Raw genomic sequence first — 23,371 nt, forward strand, 5'->3', positions numbered from 1 at the left:
CTATTGTTGTGCAGGCTACTAGTAACAAATGGCTTCCAAGATTGATTAAACCTCTGCTTTGCTTTGCCTAGTAATCAATTCCAGCAGCCATTTATTGCTTCATATACTAGAAAGCTATAGAGATTATCGCTTAATTAACAAGGTTTATAACATTGCTAATGCATCGTATTAAAAAGTTATGAAAATTAAGTACTATGCATGCTTTGTAGTTCATTTTGAAACCTCTCAGAAGTTTTATAAAAGGTTATTTTGCATTAACAAGGTTTATAACAGTGCTCATGCATCATACTTTTTATAACTTCTTTATAATATACTACACAGCAGGGATTTTTAAGCAGCTAGAGATATTAGCCATATTAAAAGCTAATTCTGTCTTTTTAAAAAGTATTTTAAATAAGGTATTCTGGGACCAGAAAACACTGGAAGCATCTGAAACAATGTGAATTTTTATGGACTCCATTGCTTTATATTGAAAAGTTTATCGGATATTAAATATAAATAAATAAAACCAATGGGCATGCAGGCTGATAGCTGGGATGCAAATATGCAATAAAATATGATTTGAAATAATACTGCTAAAAATGAGGGGTTTAACTGAAATCCTGAGAGACTCACTGTGTTTAGAGCTGAATATTACAGCATTACAGCAACTTGAATAACACACCTTTCAGCTATAGTTAGTACCAAAAAGGTGGTATCGGACAAACCTATTCAAGGAACCTGCCACATAAATACTGACTAGCATGAGACTTAACACACAGCTGCAAACAATAGATGATGTGTAAATGCAATCAGTTCCAAAGTGACCCCAGGGAACCAGGGCAACAGAGATATTCCAGCAGGTCCTTCCCTCTCCCCCCACCCCTGTTTTCAAGAGGGCCATATAGGGGTGCATCTACATGTGAAATTAATGCGACACAATATGCGCTGGAGTTTATTTCTCCTGGGCACCGCTTTTACATGTGCACCCAGGACCACAGCACAGTGAGTTGGGTTGGAGCAGGGGGTCCGGGGGTCAGCCTGCACAGCCTGGGGCTGCTCCAAACCAGCTCAATGGGCTACAGGGGCTGGCTGGGGCACGAGGGGCCTTTAGTGAAGATGCACCCTAGGGGCAGTAATTTACTGCTGACATATGGCTGCTGAATTGGGAACTGAAACCAGTGAGCTGGGTCAACTCCTTCCAGGCCCCTCAGTAGACAAGAAGCCCTATTTGTGCCTATATAACTGGATCCCGTATCCAGTTAGTTTGCAGAGATTGTCAGAAGGAATCTTACCCCTTTTCATGGGTGTCTAATCCAAGTTACCAGCCGAGTGAAGCAAGTCCCTTCCCTTAATTTCCTGGCATTCCTCCATTTTTCGTAAAACCATAACTTTTAAACGTCCTATCTGATCACTTTCGAAATTTCAGGGATGTCTCTGGGTAAAGTGCTGAACCCTGTTGGCTTTGGTGAAGATTGGAAAACCAAAAAAACAAGCCAGATTTAGAAGAAACTCAGGTTTACAGACTGTCTGATGATGGACACAACGGAAACTGTCTGCTACATCTTGTTGAGGCAGACTCGTGTCAGAACCAGCAACTTAACTTGCTGCAAGGGGAGACTGTATAGGCTGAAGTTTAACACAAAAACAGAGCCTTAGGAGGAAGCTAAATTGGGAACTGGGAGCAGGGTGTCTAAAGAAAAAGAGAGGAGGAAGGAAAATAATATGGGTGAATGGAAAGCAAGAGAGACAGCTGTTGGGGGGTTAGTAGGAAGTATGAACCCAGAGGGAAGTAGGAGTGCTAAGGGAAGGCAAGGGCATGGGGGGAGGTATAGGGACCAAGGTTGTGTGTGAAAGGGTGGTGATGTGGAAAGCAAACGCCTGGAGACAGACATAATGATGGAAGAGAGGTCTTGGAAGGGGTAGCTGAGAATGATATGGGGGAGAAGGGTGGAGACCAGAATCTGGAGGCTGGAGGAGTTGGAGATAGGTCTCTGTTGCTTTTCCGCCATGATCAGCACAAGCCCTCATCCCCAAGAAATGGCTGCAATCAGAGGGCTTTCTATGGCATCTTCTTCTGCCACCTATATATAGCACAGACATATTAAGCTCTCATTGGATTTACAGTTCAGGGTGTGGGGACAAGAAAATACAAGACTTGCCCGAGACCAATACAAAAGGAGTACTGGTGGAGGCTAGTGACAGGTGGTGCAAAAGGAGCCTGATTAGATGCACCCGCTAGGCTGCCATGCTTAACGGGTTGATGGTTCAGATACAAGGTATTAAGCAGAGATGACAAACAAAACAACAAGATTCTTGTTTTCTGCTTTAAAGATACACTGCATAGAAAAGAGACCACTACAATAAAACGTGGTAACTTATTGCTACCTGAATACAACCTGGGATCTCAGCACATCTCAAGTATTTAAAAAAAGAAACTATTTTTCCCAATGCCCTCCTCCTTCAACCTTGTACAAGAAATAGCTTGATAGCTTTTAGTAGCAACTAAGCTCTGTGAAGAGATCAAGAGGAAGCTACTAGCTTCTTGCTTTGATTCCCCATGTACCTTCTACCTTTTATTTATTATAATCATGCAAACTCCTAAGCATACAATTCACTGTTCCAGAGACTGACTATCCCCTATTAAGTTAGAACCCCTTAGGAAAGAGGTAAGTAGGCTCACAAGCAGCATGCCCAAAGTCTCTCATCTTAAGAGACCATAATCTATTTATATTCTATAGTAGTGGACACTTTCATGCAGTGATTTGATAGAGGAAAAACATTACAATAACAGCTAACAAGCAGAACTATAAACCCACTGAATCAGTTACCTATAATTCAGACTGCTTTGATCATTTCCAGGAACAATTACTTTGCTTAAGTGACTACTCATGTCTCCTGGGGAGAATTACGCAATTATCACCAGTAGAAACTGGTGGGGGACAATCACAGTCACTCACTGGGTTCATTACAACACAGACACTATGCCATTCTTTACTTCTTGTGCTGCAACTGCACTGACAGGCCCCAACCAGCATTGCAATGGAAACCTATACAAAGGCAGGCACAGTCTCAGCCTCAAAATTCCTATAATCTATAGAAACAATGAGACAAAAGAACTGGGCATAATAAATTATAGCAGTTAGGGTGAGGAAATGGCAGTAAGATCACATAATACAGGCATCATATTTCCCACTTCCAAACTACAGCTGCTTCCAAGGTAGAATACAGCAGCTGTTTAGCAGCTCAGAAAAACAACACAGAAAACCAAGACACAATAATGCATCTCACTGAAGCTGCTGAAGGAACTTTAGAGGGCACAGCACTTCTTAGCCATAGTGGAATTTGGTCAGGACATACTATCTAACAACTTAATCTTGGGAAATAGTTTACCAGGAATTGGCTCAGTTCTGGCATAAGGACAAACCTGTAGAACCACAGAAGACAGTTAGAAGGGAATGTAAAATGCAAGCAAGAAGATGCATGAAGACTGAACTTCATAATGTATTTACAATAAAGGAAAAGCCCTGCTCTTTCTCAGCAACATGTGTGTAAACCTGAGTATCACCACGACTTCTCTTGACAAAATAGGGTCAGTAATCTACATTTTTGGTCAAAATCTATCTTAAGTCTAGCTGCTGCTATTTAACTTCCTCTGGTGCAAATGGGGAGGGGGAAACAAGGCTGTTTTTCATCTCCCCTTCAACCATGCATACTTTATACAGAAATGAAAAGGAGTTTTTTCCCATACAAACGTTGTGAAATGAGCGACGCTTGTCAAAAGAGTGTACATTTAGTTAGAGGGAACAAAGGCCAGTAAGTTAAATAATTTTCCTGAAAGCTTGCTGTCCTCAAAACCCATCCTACCTAAAGTCTGCCTGCTGGGAAGTGATGAACACCCTGACCAACCTTTGGCATCAGCCTGCAGAAAAAGGTCCTTTAGGCATTGCACCTTGTCCAGCTATTGAAGCCTCCCCTGCTCTTTTGGGGACAATATGCTTTCAAAAGTAGCTTTTATTAAAAGTTTTTAGTGATGGGAAGACGCATTTTGCTCCTTAGTTCTGGGTTTAAACTCCATAGCACAGAACTAGTTTTCAAGGAACTTACCTCTGACGATACTTAATTTGTGAGGTGAGAGAGGTGGCTTGGGAACTGCATCTTTCTTTTTTTTGGTTGCAACTCCTGTGACACTTCTGTTCTTAAGAACATCTGTTCCCCAAATCATAACCGCTAGATTTTTTGTGTACTTTGAATCTCCTTGTGTTACTTGCAGCTGGTGCCATTTCTCCTCATCTACCCAGATTCCACTGCCAAGATGGACCTAGAAGGTAGTAATGACAATAATCACAACTTTGCATTTATAGTATGTAGTGCATAACCATATCCAAGTGCTGTATGAACAGTAGTATTAGGTACTATAATAATAGTAATTAGGGTTGAGCAAAAACTCTAATCCTGAACCCTTTCCAACTTTGTGGGCCAGGAAGTTCAAGTCAGCCTCTTATATTATACAGTTCACTTCCTTCTTTGTTTTTCCAGTCCTCTTAGTCTACTCATATGTTATAAACCCTCCCCTGAAAGATTATGATAAAAGAAACAGATATTAGAGGGGAAAAAGACAACCCATCAAATCCAGTGCTATATTTTATCTACATTTAAGGTGCCAATATTAAACATTTTCACCAATTCAGACTATTCTTTCTTGTTCATCCTTACTTATGATCTGCTGCAGGGCAGTAGAAATGCCGTTCTACAGAATTTTGTGGGGTTAGATATGGTCCGGTACGATTCTCTTCTGTGATGGAGAAACTCCTCTCTCTGTCCCAGAGAATGGAAAGCATTTCAAAATAAAGACAGAAGAGGCTGCAGCATTTATGAAAAATGTTGCACAAGGATGCAAATAGATACGGGGAAAATAGATGCATATGGATACAAGTCAGCAACATGCGTCAGTATAACCTGAGTGTGAAGAAATTGTTCTATCCTTAGAATTAGTACACAAGCTTCTCTTTTGCAAAGAGAATAAAATTTATTCTAATCACCCTTTGAGAGGTGTTGAGGAGGGAAGTACATTATGAGCCAAATTCCATTCCTGCTGACAGAACTCAGATTGAAGTAAGCTGGAGACCCCCAGTGTTCAAATTACTGGCATCAGAGGGAAAGAGATAAGCTTGAGCCCCCTGAACGACCTTTAACTAACTACAGGTTAACTATAAACCTTCTGAGCCCGAAACAGTTTGGACATTCCAAAATGCCACAAACTGCATCTTGACGTTTGTCCTTTCCTACTACCTACCATGGAATACTGCTGCGTTGGAGAACTGCAACAATATTTTTGCAAAACAGTAAAAGGAGAATGGGAGTGTGTATGTTTCCTCACTTGTAATTCTCAAAGAGTACAAAATCCCAAGTTACAGAGGATAAAGTGTTGTTATATCCAAGAGTCAGGTTTCACAATATTCATTGAGAAAAAGGCTTCTTAACTTTTACATTCTAAAAGAAAGTGTTTGCCTCCCCATGACAGACAAACCCCAAGCAAACAGCCTAATGGTAAAGCTAATCAAGGTTGTTTTTAACATTTTTCTCATTCATATAAACATTTTATCAATGCTACTAGTAAAGGATCTGCCCAGAACCTACATAAGTAACTATTATATGCAAATAACTCTATTGATTTAACTGAATACTGCCCAAAGATACTTTTTAAAATTATATAAAGCCCAATTCCACAGCTTTTATTTAACCAAATTTCTGTTTTATTTTAACAGGAGTTTTTGTTGAGCTACGACTGCAGGCTACAGTCTAAAAACAATTTTTACTATGACAGCATGCTTAAGTTGTAAGTAACATTGTTTAAAACCTTAATAGAAGAAATGTCAACACTCTAGTTACCAATTACTATATGGCAATCAAGCAAAGAGTCTCGCTTTGCTAAAGGCATCAAGACATGAAGCAAACTGCCTCTTCTGAGTAGATTTCTTGATAATTATATGTAGATGAAAAGGCTGCTCACAAGCATGTACACTATTTACATTGTTTTGAATACATTAAAATATTCTAATCATGAGCAGTTATTTTAAAGAATGTGACCATACAGGTGGAGAAAAATGTTAGACAGATAAGCAGATTACAGAATCCCTGTGACAGCTATACATTCTCTCTCCTTGTCCTTCTCCATTGCTGAGTCTCTTTATAATTAATTTAAAAAAAGAATAGGTTCTTTTGGCTCCACCTTCACATTCTGTAAGACAACTCCCGTCACAGTCAGCAGCCAGAGCTCAGTGGTTGATCCGATTACAGGATTCGTTTGGCCTTTTCAAATGAATACCAGTAACTATCCCTAAAAAATGAATACAATGCAGTTTAGAATATTTCAAGGAGATTTTAACTAATGAAAGATTAGTAGCATTCTGAGAGTACTGAGCTCTAGATTTGAATAAAACCAGAATGCCTCCTTTGATTAGAAAGCTAAGTGCTATGTACACCATGGTACAGCAAAATGTTCCACACTACCATGCAGATTCGTTTATAATATAGGTGTCTTGGTCTCTTTAGTCTCTTCAAAGACCATAAAGTATATCAATTATGCATTAGCTTTATTTAAAGTTGTAACAAATATTTTTAAAAGATGTGCATTTCAATCTGACTGTCCCTATTGTGAGGACTCTTAATTTATTTCAAGGAAAAGTTATGCAAATAAATATCTGTGGTCACAGCAGACTATTTGACCACAGGAGTTCTATGTTCTCTTTTCTATTTCCAGCTCTGTTACTAGCTTGCTGTGTAATGTTAAGCAATTAACGTAATCCCTCGTGTCTCAGTTTACCCCTCTGTAAAACGGGTGTGATGATACTCACCTACTGCTCTCAGAAGTATGTGAAACCTAATACTCCACCGTTTTGAAAGTATTTTGTGATCCCTGAATCAAAAGCACCACAGGCGAGACTGTCCGCCCACTGAAGCTAATGGGAGTTTTGCCACTGATTTCAGTGGCTGTAGGATGTAGCTCCAAGCATGAAATAAGAACAAGCAAAAATAAACTCAGGGCCAGAACACCACAGTGACAGCAACAATGCACATCTGAGATGCATATTTTTCATAAATGCCACAGGCTCTTCTTTCCTTATTTTGAAATGCTGTCTATTCTATGGGGCAGACAGAGAAGGGTCTGCAACACGGGAGAGAATCCTACCCAGATCAAATTCAACTCCATTAAAACAGCAACTCTACTGCCCTGTAGGTCATGATTAAGGATAAACAAAATAGTTTTAATTGATGAAAACGTGCAATATTGGCACCTTAAATGCCTCACCAAAAACTACTTGTAGTTTTGGCAATGGAAATAGTCTGAACCCCAAGGAATATGTATATGCATAATGAATGGTACAGAGTTTTTAGTATTGGTTGAAACTACAGATTAAACTGCTTCTCTGACAGAATCACCAAAGAGTTGATAAAAACGGCGCACAAGTTTCTATGGGAGAAGGGCTTAAAAAAGACTATATCCAATAGTACAAAACATCTCCTGCTCCATCTAATAGAAATATATGGGCAGAACAAAAGGTGAGCTCTGTGACATACATTACATTTTTGCTAGCAATGATGGGAAACCTACTGACAAATCACAGGGAATAAAGCTTATTTTATGAAGTATAACTGGAAAGATACATGAGCCAATTACCTGTAAAATTCTGACTTTTTTTTGTCAAATAGGTACTGTGTAATGGGAGACCTGTGGCCTTATTACCAAGTTAGGGAGGAAAAAGGAAGTCTGCACCTTTAAAAGAGTAAGTGCCAGCTGGGCCCTACTTCCTTTTCAGATTATAAAACTTCTGCAACAGACTGAGTGTGTCCAGTCACCTGGAGGAAGGAGCCTGGCATCAAGCTGGGAAGACAGTAAGGAATGCTGTGAGGAATGGGACACAGAAAAGGCTGTGCCATGTGGGACCGATTCTGGGAAAGACTGCAAAGGGCAGTGGTCCTGGGAGAGGGGACTACCCTCATCAAGTATGTGGGCTCATTTAGGTTTGAGAACTGCGATCTCTTGAGTTAGAAAAAGACATCAGGGGCATAAACTACAATAAGTCCCGAGGCATGGGGTGGCTGTAAGCAGCATAGGCAGGCTGCAACTGTATAACAAGAAAGTGCAGTCAGGAAAGGTAAGACAGGGCTACTGGGGTTGTGAGTAGCAGCCCTACTGGGGATTATCAGGATAGCAGACAGTAGTGTTGAGCAATGGTCCCTCTAAGGTGTAGTGGTCCGTCAGCACGTTGTTTCGATCCATGAGCAGCTTAGAGGGAACAATGATGCCTACTGTGCTTGCTGGGGGTCCCAAAGCTAGGCATGCCCGGGAAGAAAGGCTGTTCCAGGAAGCCGGCTACTAGGCTTCTCCGCCTAAGGGATGGAACTTACAGCTCAGGAGTCTGGCTGCATGAACCGTTGCTGCCTTCCAGTCACCTTGCATTTGCTTTTCTGGGCACCCAGGATCAGGCACAGGGAAAAAGAGAAGGAAAATGTGCAGCAGCCTAGAAAGCTAGGGAGCCTTTTGTCTGGCTACTGCCCATGCTCAGGCAGATTTCTCTCTCTCCAACACAGCATTGGAGAGAAAGAGGCTGCAAAGATCCCAGCCCCCCACCCCCCACCCCAAGAGAGCCTGGAGCTGATGATGAACGTTACAGGACCTGGCAGGTCAGCCAGTGGGCTCAGCGCACCTCTGAGGCAACGCTCATGTGAGCCTTGGTAAAACACGACTGTGTCCCCGGAGACCTGCCTCCCACCTTCCTGGGACCAGCTGCACGTGGCTGTGCCTCCGCCATGATGTTCTGCTCAGCGCGGGCTGCTTGGGCTCATCTAGAGCAGCTGGGCAGTCCCCTGTGCCAAACCCTGCCAAGAGGGCTCACAGCTCCCTACAGGGACTGTCAAAAATCCATAATCCAAAAGATCAGGCACTTTCAAGCTGGCAATCCTGACTGGGCGTGCACGGATATATCAGTGTGCCCGCCCCTCTCCACTTCTACAGAAGCCTGTGGCCAAGTTGGGGCAGGTGCATAACATTAAAAGGTTACTGCACAGCAAGATTTTTTCTTGTGTGTGGTTGCGCATGCACGCAGCTTAGAGGGAAGGTTGGTCTTTACTGGATTAGGGCTGTATCTCTGAGAGCACACTCTGGGTGCAACAAACTAGAGCCTGAGTAATAGAGAGAGCTGGGAGCCCTAAGAGTGGTCCAGAGGCCTAGCAAGTCAGAGGTAGAGTATAATAGGCAGGAACCCTGGGAAAAGCACGAAGCTTGACTACTGATGGAGAGTGCAGGACCCCAAGAACACAATACAGCACGTGGAAAGCCTGAGAGTGGACTGCAGATGTAGTGGGCTACCAGTCCAAAGAAAGGACTCTCTTTGGAGAGTGGACCCTATGATGTGAGAAAGCAAGGAACCAGAGCAGATGTCTTCTAACCTGGCCTGAGGGCCTAAACCATTTATAACATCAAAGATGCAACAGGTGAGATGCCATGCATCCAAATAGTCTAGGAGTCAGACCAGCAGCGGTGAGCCTTAGGGAGCAGAGCTGAGTTTAAGGGTCCCATTGCCCAAGCTATCCCATTGTCATTACTTCAGCTTCACATTCAAGGAACAAATGAAAATACTGCTGTAATCACTAAGTGTTGCTCTTACAATGTAATATAATGTAATGTAATGTAATGTAAAGCATGTTTTGTTGCAATTTTATGTTAATAATTATTAGGGCCCAGAGAGGCACATGGAACCTCAAACAAACCGTTTTCTGCAGAGTTCTCCAACTGTGGCATTGAATGCACATACATCCAAAGATTGGGAATTTTTATTGGCAGTTCTTCTATGAGAAGTGCTTTTTGCAAGAGAAACAAAACGTTAATTTAATGATAATGGCAATAACTATAAAACTAGATCTGGGTAGAAGAATAGACAATCTGTTAGGCATGTGCAAGTCTGAAAACATGCATCTGAGAGGTTCTGTCAACTGCAGCTAAATAGTTCTTCACCCAGAGCACAAAAACTCCTGGCTCCACTGAAGTTAATGGCAGAATTCCTACCAAAGTCAACACGGCCAACATTTTTATCCTTGGCTTGAAAAAAAATGTCTGACTGATCTCAAATGCAACCCAATCACTTAGGACCTCTGCAGTCAAACTCCAAAAACCTAAATGCACTAAATGATCCTTTTAAAACAGAATATTTCTGTTAGACAGACTGATTTGATATTATAATGTGGATTCTTGCATTTAGTATGATTTCAGGGGATTTAAGTGCATGGTGTATTTAAATTCATGCACGTTGTATAGATGTGTACATTTATTGTCTACCTTTGCTTTCCTGAAGTAACTTGATCACTCTTAACAATCAGTTCCAAAAACTGTACCTATCTTTTTTCCCAGTGATACTACCTTATTTTGTGAGAATTTCATGAAAAAAGTAAAATACTAGCAGCTTATAGTAAAGGTTCCAAAGTCATGTGCATTTGGCATGAAGTCTACTTTGTATCCAACTGAAGAAGTGCATTTAACTTGTTAAATACCTTTCCATTCTCAAGAATATACTTGTCCATTACTGGGACGGGGGCTGGAAAATAAGTTGATGTATTTGCTTCCTCGCTGTATGTCTTCTGTACCTCAGGCTCGGGCTCAATTGATTCTGGTTTTCCTTTTTCAAGCTCAATGGCAGGACCTAGGCAGTTAAGAAAAAAGATCTGTCTGCTGTCCCAAAGAATGTGAAAATTCATCATTTTACTACCCAGTGGTCAGCACGTTAGTCACGTTCATTTTAGAAGGGGAATGATCCAAACTTAAACACTGCCTCAGAATACCCCCAAGTAAAATCTGGATCCATATTGTAAACACTCAGAACTAAACAACAATGCTTAAAAATAAAGATAAGCGTATATCTGGGCAGAACAAAGAATACCAGCAAGACAGTTTCAATCCCACCCCCCTCCCCCCACTTACAAGAACTCAGTTGAATGTAGAAACCGAAAGCAACAGCAGTGGTTCCCCAAAGCATAATTATTATCATGTAGTCTTTGGAAATAGTGATGTGACGCTACAGGATTTTTCATGGGTGAAAAAATTAAAATTCAAAACACTAAAATATATCTCCCTTTAAGAAGAAACATATATAGTCACAAGGGGCATTTTTTAAACATACACCAGGTGCTTTAAGTAAAAGCACTCGCGCGTCACGTGTATCCGTGTCCCACCACTGAAAAATGGTGGTGAGGCACTTTGAACTGAAGCTCATCAAACATGTTTTAGTTCAAAACGCCCCACTGCTATTTTTTCAGCATGGGGACAGTGATACACATGATGCAGAAGGCTGTCAGAGCAAATCAATTCCCATGCTCTGGCAGACTCGATTAATCAAGTCTGCTCCAACGCCTTGGATTTCCAGCGCAACAGAACAGGCTCCCCGCATGTCTATAGGAGCCTAATGAGCATGCAGATACAGTCCAGAAAAGGAGGCAGATTGGAGATACCTCTGCTAAAATGCATGAATTGATGAAGCATTCAGCACAATTTTTTAAGAAAAACTAAATTAGAATTCTGATTGCCCAATCCATCAGCTCCACTGATTTTTTTAAAAAAATTATTTTAATGTAATCAACAAAAATTAAGCACAGTTTAAACAATGGAGAATTGCTAACCAGATGTTTGAGGTTTCTAAGGAAGATAATTATTTTATCAGTGGCGCCAGATTTTCAGAAATTGCTTTATTTTCCAGCTCAGCTACTACAAAGTGATCCTAAAAGGATAGAAAAACAATACAGTTTGTGAATTGGACTTTAAAATTTCATTAATTTATAAATGTTACATCACCAGTAAATACAGATCAGGGCCCAAAATCTATAAGCAGAGTCATGTAAACAGACCCTTGGGCACCTAGGGAACTGCCATTAAAGCTACTGTGGGTCTGCACAAGGAAAGTGGTTTGCAAATACAATCTCAGTTCCAAAAGTAATCACCTATTCCCTAGAACCACACAAATAGCTCTCACGTTCCCTAGACTTAACGTATGATGGATTAAAAATGGAATGATTCAGCATTGCATAGTCCAATCTATGCCTTGAATAAATTACAGAAAAAATGAGTCAATAACCCTTCACTCTGGCAATGAATCAGCAGCTCTACCTCATTTTTTGTACATGTACACCAAGTCCTGTCATGCTCAAACCTGGTAAGTCAGTTTAGGGCATCAGTTTACAGCCACAGAGCTGCTGGTGCATTGGAAAAAATAAATCAGTCTCTTGGATTACACCTCTTGGACATTCTCTGTATCTGAAATGATTATGATATAGTTTATTCTTTATGCTGTGCAACATCGGCCTGAAAGTTTATTATGCAATAATTCCCCCCATGTGGCTAAACTATGCCAGTATGTGACACAAATGGTATAGTTATTCTGCACTTGGGTAGCAAGCAACATGATGAGTTCACTGTCAGCTGAAAAAATCTAAAAGGACCAACAGTTTTTTAGGCAACTCTATTTTAGTGACAAAAAATAAGCTTTTCTAGGAAGAATGGGACCAATAGAGAATCTCCTGGAAGACAGCATTTCTGCACCGTAACTTCAAAACAGTGATCACAGACACCTGTCAGAACATACACACCAAGCCCCTGTAACACCCAAGTAGACTGAATAGTTCCATTTAAAACTGAGAAAACTGAGTTCAGATGTAGATCGGTGGCAATACACTCCTGTATGGGTGGATGTGGTAAAAATGTCCGGTCTCCTTCCAAATGTCTTCCTGACACCACACCTGAAAAAGCAGGGTGCAGTTACACAGCTACTCTAGGCAGACATGGTTCTTTGGGTAGATGCGTTATCTTTTATTAGACTCACTAATAAACTGGAAAAAATTGTTCTTTACAAGCTTTTGGGTACAAACACTCTCCATCTGCCTAAAGAAAGATGTTTGTACCTGAAAGCTTGCACAGAACAATTTTTTTCCAGCTATTTAGTGGGTCTAATAAAAGATATCACATCTATCTAAAGGACCTTGTCTGCCTATGTCCTTTTTTGGACCAATATGGCTACAACCAACACCCAAAAACAGCAGCTCTAGAGCACTTAACTACCTTGAGGCAAACTCAAACGGCAGCCTTTGTTCAGGGAGCACAAACAGAGTGCTCCTCTGGATGTACATACCCCTGTAATTTGGAAGAAAATTCAGGGAGTGGAAAAATATGTAAGCAAAATTCCTTTCTTCCTAGAATGAAACGTGTCTATGTTTAAACAGTACTTGGAGGTCTTTTAACTGTTTGTTTATAACCAATATATTGACACAGCTGGGGTTTGGTTTTGAGATTTCCCCAAAGACTAGCTGGTAAAAGTTCACCATGGCAGCAGCTCGCAGAAGCCACAAATATGGATTTTAACTGATGCTTTACTGCTTGAAAACCACCAACACAAAGCCTGAAAAATGTTCTCTCTTATGCCATAAAAGTTTGGTGTTTGTCTTTCTCCTGAACATAAAGCTGCATTTAACTAGATAGGCTTCACAGTTCCTTTCACTAACTACTGAAGACTGCATTTTCAGCACAGCATGTTGTGAATTAGACATGCAACTCGCGTTATTGCTTTATGGCTAATGGGAGCTGCGTGCCTAATTTGCCACGCGCCACTCTTTAAATTTACTTTTCAAGTTTCTCTCCCGTTGCAGCTTTCTGTGCTTTATTTTGTATTTAAAAGAGGAAAAGGCATTAGGTGGGAGAAACACATTAGCCATTCCTGGGAGGGCTCAAATATGTGAAGATTATTTAAAACATAGTAAGGATGCAAAAGAAAAGGGAATAGGCAGACAAGGGTCTACACCAGGGGTGGGCAAAATGCAGCCTGCCAGGCCATTCTATCTGGCCTGTGGGACCCCTAAAAAATTTAGAAAATTAATATTAATCTGCCCTGGGCTGCTTGCCATGCGGCCCTTGATGGCTTGCCAAAACTCAGTAAGCGGCCCTCTGCCCAAAATAACTGCCCACCCCTTGTCTACACCCTTAGACCAACACCGCTACAACCTATACCCCTGTAAAGAAAAGGAAAGAAACCTTTCCAGTTCACCAAGAAATCCTGTTTTTTGTTTAATGGGGCTTTTCAGAATTTACTGACTGGGCACCAGGGAACCTCAGATGCAACATCAACAGGGACAACGGCTTCCACGATCCTTTCATAATGCCTTGATCACCTCATTCATTCAGGAAGGTTTTCCAGGCTACATATAGCTCCTTGAATGTGTGGTAAAACTGGTTCCCCAGGATCCACTAGAATTGGAATGAAAACATTTGTGAATGTGGGGAATTTGTGTCTTCTGCACAGTTCAGCTCCCACTGCCACTTGCTACCGGGACTCTTTGGGTGCAAATGCTCGTAACAGGCTAGACCACTTTAAACGCAGTTTAAGCCACAAGTATTCAGATGTACAAACCAGTTTACAATATTTTCAACCTCCTAGAATGTCTCAAAAATCAACATAGATAAACAGGTATTACTGTGAACCTGTTCGGTGTTACGGGCACACACCAAGTTTTCTGTGCTGTGGAGTCTGGTCAGTCTCCCAGGCTAAGTACAAAGGTTCAAAAAGCCTGAGGCAAAAATCAATTCAATCTCTGCAGGTTTTTTTAAGCGGTGCAGACTGAACCGACAACAAGCTGAAGGTACGTTCAGTGTTCGGGTGGCCAAGATGAGCAGAAGCCTACGCTGGCTCAGGCCAGGAGCCTGGGAGCACTCCTAGGGCTGCTGAACCCAGACCAGTGATAGCTCAGGCCTGATTGTCTGCTGATAACAGGTGGGGGCATGTGTCCAGCAGCCAATTTCTCCCCAGGCCCTGCCTCTAAGGGAGGGAGAAACGCATCCTAGGCCTGCACTGATGCCCACACCAACCAGCCACAGTCTGCGCAGCTTGGGAAAAGCCCCCACTGCGGGGTGGTTTTTCACCCCCCCACCCCAGCCCAGAGCTGAGCTGGGATTGCTCCAGGCCTGTGCTTTCCCAAGTCTCTGCCTCTGGAAACACACCCCCCCTTGTACCAGCCCTCCCAGCCAAGGTCTGCCCAGCACAGGGGGCTTTTTGAGACTCCATGGCTTGAAGCCAGGCTCAGATCACTCCAGCCCTGCCCCTTCCCCAGTCATCCGTCTGAGGGGAGGATAGGGGGTGGAAACGCTCCCACTCCTGGCCTGGGAACAGACCCCCCAGCCAAGGTCTGCCCAGTGTGCGAGAAAGCCCCCCCGCAACTGGGAGCCAGGCTGAGACTCCCCCAGGCCCACCTCCTCTCCAGCTGTCCATCCCTGAAAAGGGGGGAGGGGCATCTCAACCAAGCTCCCAGCTGCAGGGAGGGGCAGGCTTTCCTCCCCTGCCAGGCAGACCCCAGCTGGGGGTCTGGTGTGGGAGGGGATGTGCATTCAGCGAGGAGGGGCAAAAAGCCCCACAATGGATGCTTTCTCTTCCACCAGACCCCAGGTAGGGAAACAGTGCAGGGTAGGAGCTGGACAGCTGGGAAAAGGGCAGGGATGGGGTGATCCCAGGCTGGCTCTAGATCCAGCCACCCCACTCCCCACCCCATAGGTACTTAACACTGGGCAAACTCCAGCTGGAGGGTGGGGATTTGGTGCCAGGGGAAGTGGGGGGGTGTCCACCCCTCCCACACAAACAACTGCAGATGTGGTGGACCTGAGCTGATCCCAGCCTAGTTTGCTGGGCTGTGGGGGAGAGGGGAGAACAGGAAGGCAGGAGCAATAAACTTCCTCTGCCAGGACATTTTCTCCCCTTGCTTTACTGACTGGGACTAGAGGGCCCTGTGTGGTTCATTCCTCTGCCTCCCATCCTACCAGGCTGACAGGCAGGAAGCAGAGGTTTTATTGCCTCCGCTCTGTGACTGCCGAGAGTGGGGCCAGCCCTGCTCCACTGGAGCAGACAGCACAGCCCAGGATTGCAAAGCTCCCTGGGATGTTGGGGGACTCTGAGTTAACTTGACTTGAGGGAATCTAGGACAGAAGTTCCATAAACTGGTTTAACCTAAATCAGTTAAGTCTGATACTACATCCATCCAGGTTTACCTTAAACCGATTTCGGCCATTTTGAAAGCAGTTTATGCACACTGAACTTCTGTTTTCTTACGTTTAAGTTGGTTTCTGATCACTGGTTTATGTGTGACTTCTGTCCCCAGGCCCAGGCACCCCTTAGTGCACCACCATCTTCATCCCCTCCCCTGCTCCACCCCTCCAAACACAACACAGCAACTGGCTGTGGGGAACAGGAGGCTGCCTGGAACCCTGTTTCTGCATGCCCAGGGCTGGGTACTTTGCAGCTCCCTACTATGTTTGTCTCACGCTGCAGCTTTAAAAGAGCACCTTCCTCAAAAGCCTTTCAGTTGCTGGCAATGGTCCCTACTTCACAGCATCTCAAGCTGATTTGGGGCAAGGGTAGAAAGGCAGCTGGTAGGAGTGGATGGGAGAGACTTCCTAAACTCCTGCCTCTGGGTTCCTGGGGAAGACCGAGGGGCTATGCAAGGTCTCCGCATCTTTTAAACAGTGCTTTCCCCAAAGCTACTCATCAGTTTCTTCCATTCATGACAACTGAGTGACAGTTTCCTTCCATTCAGGAGCAATGGTCTCAAGTTGCAGCAAGAGAAGTTTAGGTTGGATATCAGCAAAAATCTCTCTCGCAAGGAGAGTAGTGAAGCACTGGAACACGTTACTCAGAGAGATTCTCCATTCTTGGAGATTTTTAGGACCAGGGTAGACAAAGCCTTGGCTGGGAGGATATAATTGGGGCTGATCGTGCTTAGAGGAAGGCTAATTTCAGATTCTGTGAACTGATCAGGCTTTGTGGCATGCCAGACTGATATGGACTGGTAAACACCCATCAATTACTGGGTAAGTGAAAACAGAGCCACTGCACAATGAACAGTCAGTACGCCAGAATGACTGTCAACGTGAACTGGAGCAAACACAGACTCATAAAAGCTTCTGCCCACACACTCTTTCATACACATATGAGTGTGCACACACACACACACACACACACTCATTTCTATCTATAAACACACACTTTAGTTAGTCTATAATGGTACATATCTATCCTGCCTTTTGACTGACTTCAAACTAACAGGGCAACATGCCCCCTTCTCAATGTGAATTAGCCCAGTATTGCTGGCAATGCAAATTAACTGAGTGACTTTCAAACACCCACCTACCCATCTGAGCACACCTCCCTCCCTGCTCCCCTCTCAGATTAACTTGGGATATCATGGACCAGGCAATGAAAGTATCTGTGTTTGTATGGAAAGTTCTTTTATCACTGCTGCAGGAAATGGAAACCTTGGACAGCCCACAGGAGCACTCATTCATTCCCCTGGGAATGCAGAATCCATCTGCTTCACCCACCTGGACTCCTTCTCCTCCACCCTCCACCCCAATTCAGCCTGGGACCACTGCTGGCAACTGTGTCAGCACAGCAGGTTCCACTGCTGACAACTGAATGTAATAAGCAACTCTGGGGCAAGTGTTCTTTAAAAGCTGCAAAAGCTCTGTCAACCCCAGCCCACCAGGAATCCAGGAAAAAAAAAAGGGTTTAGTTGGTCCCCCTTCCCTCCCCCTGCCCCCACAAACCCTTGGCACTGTCATTCAGGTTATCACCATGCAGATTTCAGTAATGGTCTTTATTGAATGAAATTGCTCTTTATTACACACAATGTTAATGAGAAAGGGAACAAAAACTCCAATTTCAGGCAATTAATGTCTTCTTCCTTGGCATCCCACGGATTAAAGTCTTTCTCCCCTGCTTAAGGAATCCTGGGGAAACTCAGGGCACTCACTGGTGCCAGGCATGCCTGGCTGGGTACGCACTACCACCCCTCTGATGGCAGTTTGAAAGCAATGCGATGTCTAAAAGGTGATCATTCTACATGCAAACATGCTGACACCTTTGACAGGGCACAAGTGCACCCTTTGGCCTTCCTTTTTATCATCAAGAGTCCCACAGAATCCAGAAGGAAGCTAACTGGGAACTCTCTGACGTGCTGTAGTTCTCAGTCAGTGCTGCACCAGAGTATCCATTCCCGAACTCCTGTTTCCACTTAGGGATGGGGACATGGCTCAAAAAAAAAAAAAAAAAATCAATACTTCCTCATCTACGCAGTTGGGATAATTATTCCTTACTCTGGGCATCTAGGCAATGTAACCTATGCTAGCCTCAGGCAACTCTTCCCTAAGCTGGAAGCTCAAGAATGACGGAGCTCTAACCAGGTCTGGGATGAGCCCAGACCACTAGACTCAGTGGAAGCTAAGCAAAACAGGGGATGGAGGTAGATAACCTATCTTCTGTTTTAATACAATATTAAGAATTAAGTATACAGCATGAAAAAGTGCATCAGGCAGAGAGAATGTTTTAGAGCTGTACATTGTTCTAATAAGGGATGTGCAGCCTCCTAGATACAGTTCTAATGTTTCTAGCATGATCTTCTCCTGAGTAGATATAAACAATGAGACTAAATTATTCAAGGCTTACCCGACAGGAAACAGGTCACCTGGAGACTGCTTTTTACTATTCAAATTGATACATGTTGTGACCTACACTATAATTAAAGCAGAGCCTCGAGTGGGGAAAAGTCAACAATTTAACCCACCAGATCATGTAATCCCTTACACAGTAAGAGCAAAAGCATGCCCAATGCAGTGTATGAGACAGAGGGGTGAAAAAGGTGAAAAAACAAACAAACTATCTTGATTCTTGTCCTCACTGCCTCAAAGTGGACTAGAGAAGTGAGCAAGTGAGGACAATACCTCCTCGCTACACCCCTTTTCCTCCTTGGTGCCTTGGAGGTGTCATACCTCATCAGGACAGTGCCTTGCTACATCACTTCAAAACAAAAACAGTGCCTTAAAATTATGAGTTTTCAATCTTTCAGAAGCAACCATGAAATATCAACTATCTTCTTTTGCTCCATCTCAGGATATTGTGTCAACTGTGCCAAGTCACTTCCATGACCTTGCTTAATAAGTTACAGCTAACTACCTCAATGTAAAGACTGCAGATACACTATTTATGCTATCAGAGGGGCAGCAAAAGCTCCAGAAACAGAAAGAGATGAAGTGAGTGTTGTGTATTTGGTGTTCTAGTCTAAAACATAAGCAACAGACATGCTTCCCCCAGCTGCAATTCATCAGTACAAAACAGCTGTCATCTCATGCAGGAAAAAAAGTGCCGAGTCCCTAGGTGAAGCAGAAATGCAATTAGTTTACATTAAGAGTAGCCTGCTACAAGTACGACTTCACATAAATTATATGCAATCTGAAAATCTAGGTTCAGGAATTTACCATAACAACTCCAGATAAATCCAAGACACTATCTATCCTTCTAAACTATTTTAACAGACTGCGCACATTCAGCTATAACAACTACTGCATCTCAGGACTGGAAACAAACTCTCTTAATTCTTTAACAGTCTGTACTGACCAATTTAAAGGAACAGTGTTTCTTAATGTCCAAGTGCTAGAAATCTCCTGTCCCAATCAAAATGTACAGTAGTTTCATTCTTCTAACAGTAAATCCATTTGGTATCACTTTTTCTATGGGCTGACACTCTCCATGATAGGACAACTGCACTATAAGAAAAGGACGTTGAATGATTTGTGGCTGATACTTCAAGCCTTGACAGACAAAACCTACTAATTGTTAAATTACCAAATTCTACCTCTGTTGGCCATGAGTAACCACAAATAAACCAGTAAAGCTGTGCGGACATGGAAGGAATTTAATACCCTAGATTCACAACTAAAATCTGAACCCATTCAAATGAACACTGTCTGCCAAATAGATTTCTTCAATGTAAATGAGATGATTAATATTAGGAGATTGTGAAAAAAATGCCAAATTATGCATGGGGAAACTAATTTCCACGAACTAGAAAATACAGTTTGCATAGTTGCACTTTCTTAACTTTTTCTGCACCGGTCCATATAAATCTTACTGAGAAGCAACAATCCTTACCTAGAAGAATTATGCCTACTGAAAAAAAAACAGAGCTGAGAGTAAGCATTTATTGTTTTTGGTCTTAGAAAGTATCAACTCTGCCAAATAAAATGGTGTTTTTTCTGTTTTCCAAACTTAACTATTAGCATCTGGAATGACATTCAATTCACATACGTCAACATACTACTATCAAATAAATCTTTCCATCTAAGAGCTCAGTCAAATCAATGGGCACCCATGATACAATTTCATACTGGGTAGAAAAAATCCTTACTTATCTTGACATGATTTTTAATTATGTACAGTGTAACAATAGCATCATAGGCTTGAGAGGGACCTCGAGGATCATCTGATCCAAAAGCCTACACAAATGCAGGAAAATGCTATTCTTAAATCACCTGTCCAGCCTCCTCTTGAAAACCTCCAAAGAAGGAGATTCTGGCAGGTATTCACAATCCTATAGCCAAGTTAAAATCTCTAGAGCTAGTTTTCCAAGTGGTCTCCATATTTGCAGAGGCACTATCAAAACCAGTGCATCCAGTTTTTCACATCCAAGTTCTTGTGTGCATAAAACTTAGCTAGGCACTCAAAGTGTATGCCTTCAGGCAAATCAAAAGTAGGGGTACACCAATAAAGAATTTTTTGGCCAATACCAATGGTCAATTATTAACCAGCTGTATCAGCCAATACCAATCTGATAGCTGATATGTAGTCTGACAGCTTGGAGAGCAGCATCTGGCCAGTAAGTCTGGGGAAGGGGCGTGGAGGAGGGAAGAGGCAGATTGAGACCCTCCACAGTAAGGGAGAAAATGAGGCTGGGGCAGAGACAGTGAATGCACCCCTGGGAGCAGGATGGACCTGCAGGCAGCTCATCTGGGGGGCATGGATGGAAGTGGGGGAAAGGGTGGGCAGCTCCTGCTGCTGCGCACACCCAGGGAGAGGTATGGGGGGCATGTGCCCCCCAGATTTGTGCACGGGGCAAGGGCAGGCTGCCTGCTGGAGGCTTGGGGTCAGGGGCTGCACCAGCCTCTTCCCAGAGGGCTGGGGATGGGGGTGTAGACTGGACCAAGACTGCTCAGGGCAAGCGGAATGGCATCGGTAGGGGTGGTTACAGATTTGGGGGGCACATACCTCCCACAGGGGAGCAGGCAGCAGCAGGAGCCACCCCCACTCCCCACCCGCAGGATAAGCCACCCACAGCTCTGTCCCACAACCTGCCCCGGCTGCACAGTTCCCTGCTCCAGCCCCAATCCCATTCCCTCCCTCCCAACGTGCATGGCTAGTTTGGCAGGCGCTGCATGCAGCACACATACCTGTATGAAACTGGCTTTGCACATCGCATCCGCTGCACAGGGTCAGCCTAGGTTGGAGAGGATGGATCACAGGGTTCCACAAGCCAGATCCAGCTCAGGGCCTCAATCTGCCGCCCGCCCCCCCCCCTCCCCCCACAAGGCCCCTTCCCCCCAAGCTGCCTGGCTGCATTCCTAGCCACGTGCACAGTGGTTACGTGCATGCCTGCAGCATTTATCTGTGACATTATCAGCTACGCCAGAAAAAAAATGACTTCCAATAACATCAATTTTCCTTTTATCACTGCTGATCCAATACGGATTGATATATCTGTGCCCCTCTATATAAAAGGTCCATTGCTCAATTTTCATACAATATCCAATTTCCAATACAGAAAAATCAGGCAGAGAGCTGCCTGGAAAAGCTTGGATGTATAAATTGTAAGTGCACATTTCAGTAGCCAAACGAGGCTCCTTTCATAACTTAACCAAAATATTAACAAAGAAAAATAAACAAGGAAAGTATCTGTAAAGAAAGTTATTCATATTTGTAGCATCTCCAGCAGCAAGGACTTGTTTAACTATATTCCAACATAACGGTTCAATATTTATTGGTAAAAAATGAGCAGTTGACTCAAGCTTTTTGGAACCTAAAGCCAAACAGTGTAAATCTGCACTCTGCATTGTACATTTCTTTATAATGGATGACTGTATGTATTAAAAAAATAAGGGTTTACGTTCATGAACAAGCCATCATTTCTCAAGTACTATACCTGCTTAAAGCAGGTGTCAGAAGATTCACGAGCATATTGCACTTCCATTACCTGAAAAACTTTTTCAGAAGCCAAAACTTTTTTACTTGTATATAACTATCAGAATGGGTGGGAGGGGGAGCACATCTCTAAATGAAACATTTACCGAATACCTTTACCTTGTGCCAAATTAGAATTCTTAAAATATCAGTATATTGCACAGATAAAAATCTTTTATTTAATCTTTCATCTTAGTGTGAATATTCACAGCCCTTTAAAGCAATATGTATTTAAAATGGAAACTCCAACTCAATCATACCAACACAAAGACCCCTCCTTTCATTAGTGAAAAGTCAAGCTTGACATGCATTATAGAGCTTTAGTGAAAAACCTCTAATATGCAAAGTCCTGTCTACCCACTGTTTTTATTGTTTGCAAATGTTACAATCACGAGTTTTTAACGTATAATAAAGCCAAACCAGTCCCAGGTATACTCAGCACTTACCACTGCCTAGTCTTAGAAGCAAAACATCCTGGAGCCTTCTGTTCAAGTCTCTGAGCTCTTTCATTTCTGAAACTAATGCCCCATACTCCTTTAACTTTTTTGCCTGCTGCACAAGCTGTCTTCGTGTTCGCTCAAGTTCTTGCTGAATGTGTCTCATTTCTTCTTGTTGCTGTTGGTAACTCCTCAACAATTCTTCATAGAGAACCCGAGGAACAACAGCATCGTCCATACTGTTAATGCCTTCTGAAGTCTCCATAAAGGTTTCCTCAGGGCTGGAATTATTACTGAGACTCATCCCATTTTGCTTTTCAAGGCGAGCAACAACTGCTTCAATGCTTTTGTGTGCGCCTTCACTTTGTTTCCTCCCATCTTGTCTCTGTATGTTACAATAAAATACCATGTTAACAGAACAGGAACGCATGACACAATATCAACTATAATTCCACCAACTTATAAAACAACTAAGGCTCATTTTTCCAGAAAGATGAGCCAAGTGCTACTCACAAGAATGCTTATCTTAATTCTTGTGACTAGTTCCATAACTATTATTGTGCATGTAATACATTTAAATGTACGTGCAAACTTCTGCTAGAGATCTTTCTTGGATCTATTGACTCAAGGCATATACGAGTGGGATGTGCCATGGGCAGAAAAGAGAGAAGAGAGGCCCCAGGCTCCTTCCTTTTCAAAATCTGTTTGGCTCTTAGTATTTACAATATCTGTAACATTTGTATTTCCTTATCTGGGAAAGGGAAAGAAGGTACTGATTATGTTTTTGTAGGTCGACTATAACTGCACAGGAAATGGTAGAAGCATATAGTATTTCATGAACAGAAGGCTTCTCTTTCTGAACTTTAC

The 23,371-nt window shown here is 42.9% G+C and overlaps 1 protein-coding gene across 4 annotated transcripts in view; it reads right to left on the reverse strand.

The window, feature by feature from the left end:
- The window catches only part of LOC149863422 (cytosolic carboxypeptidase 6-like), a 1,473,463-nt gene that overhangs the window by 509,501 nt on the left and 940,591 nt on the right, over positions 1-23,371 (reverse strand). For 3 of the 4 annotated variants that reach the window (XM_090050145.1, XM_090050143.1, XM_090050144.1), the window contains 3 exons: positions 22,514-22,889; positions 10,531-10,679; positions 4,087-4,300 (listed from right to left, as the gene is read on the reverse strand). The exons of the other annotated variant lie outside the window; for it this stretch is intronic. In XM_090050145.1, coding sequence (XP_089906271.1) covers positions 4,087-4,300; positions 10,531-10,679; positions 22,514-22,889 — 739 coding nt within the window. The remainder of the gene's footprint in view (positions 1-4,086; positions 4,301-10,530; positions 10,680-22,513; positions 22,890-23,371) is intronic. 4 annotated transcript variants of the gene reach the window in all.

The sequence above is a fragment of the Crocodylus siamensis genome, chromosome 5 (assembly GCF_052110815.1).
Source record: "Crocodylus siamensis isolate JL-2025a chromosome 5, ASM5211081v1, whole genome shotgun sequence".
Lineage (NCBI taxonomy): Eukaryota > Metazoa > Chordata > Crocodylia > Crocodylidae > Crocodylus > Crocodylus siamensis.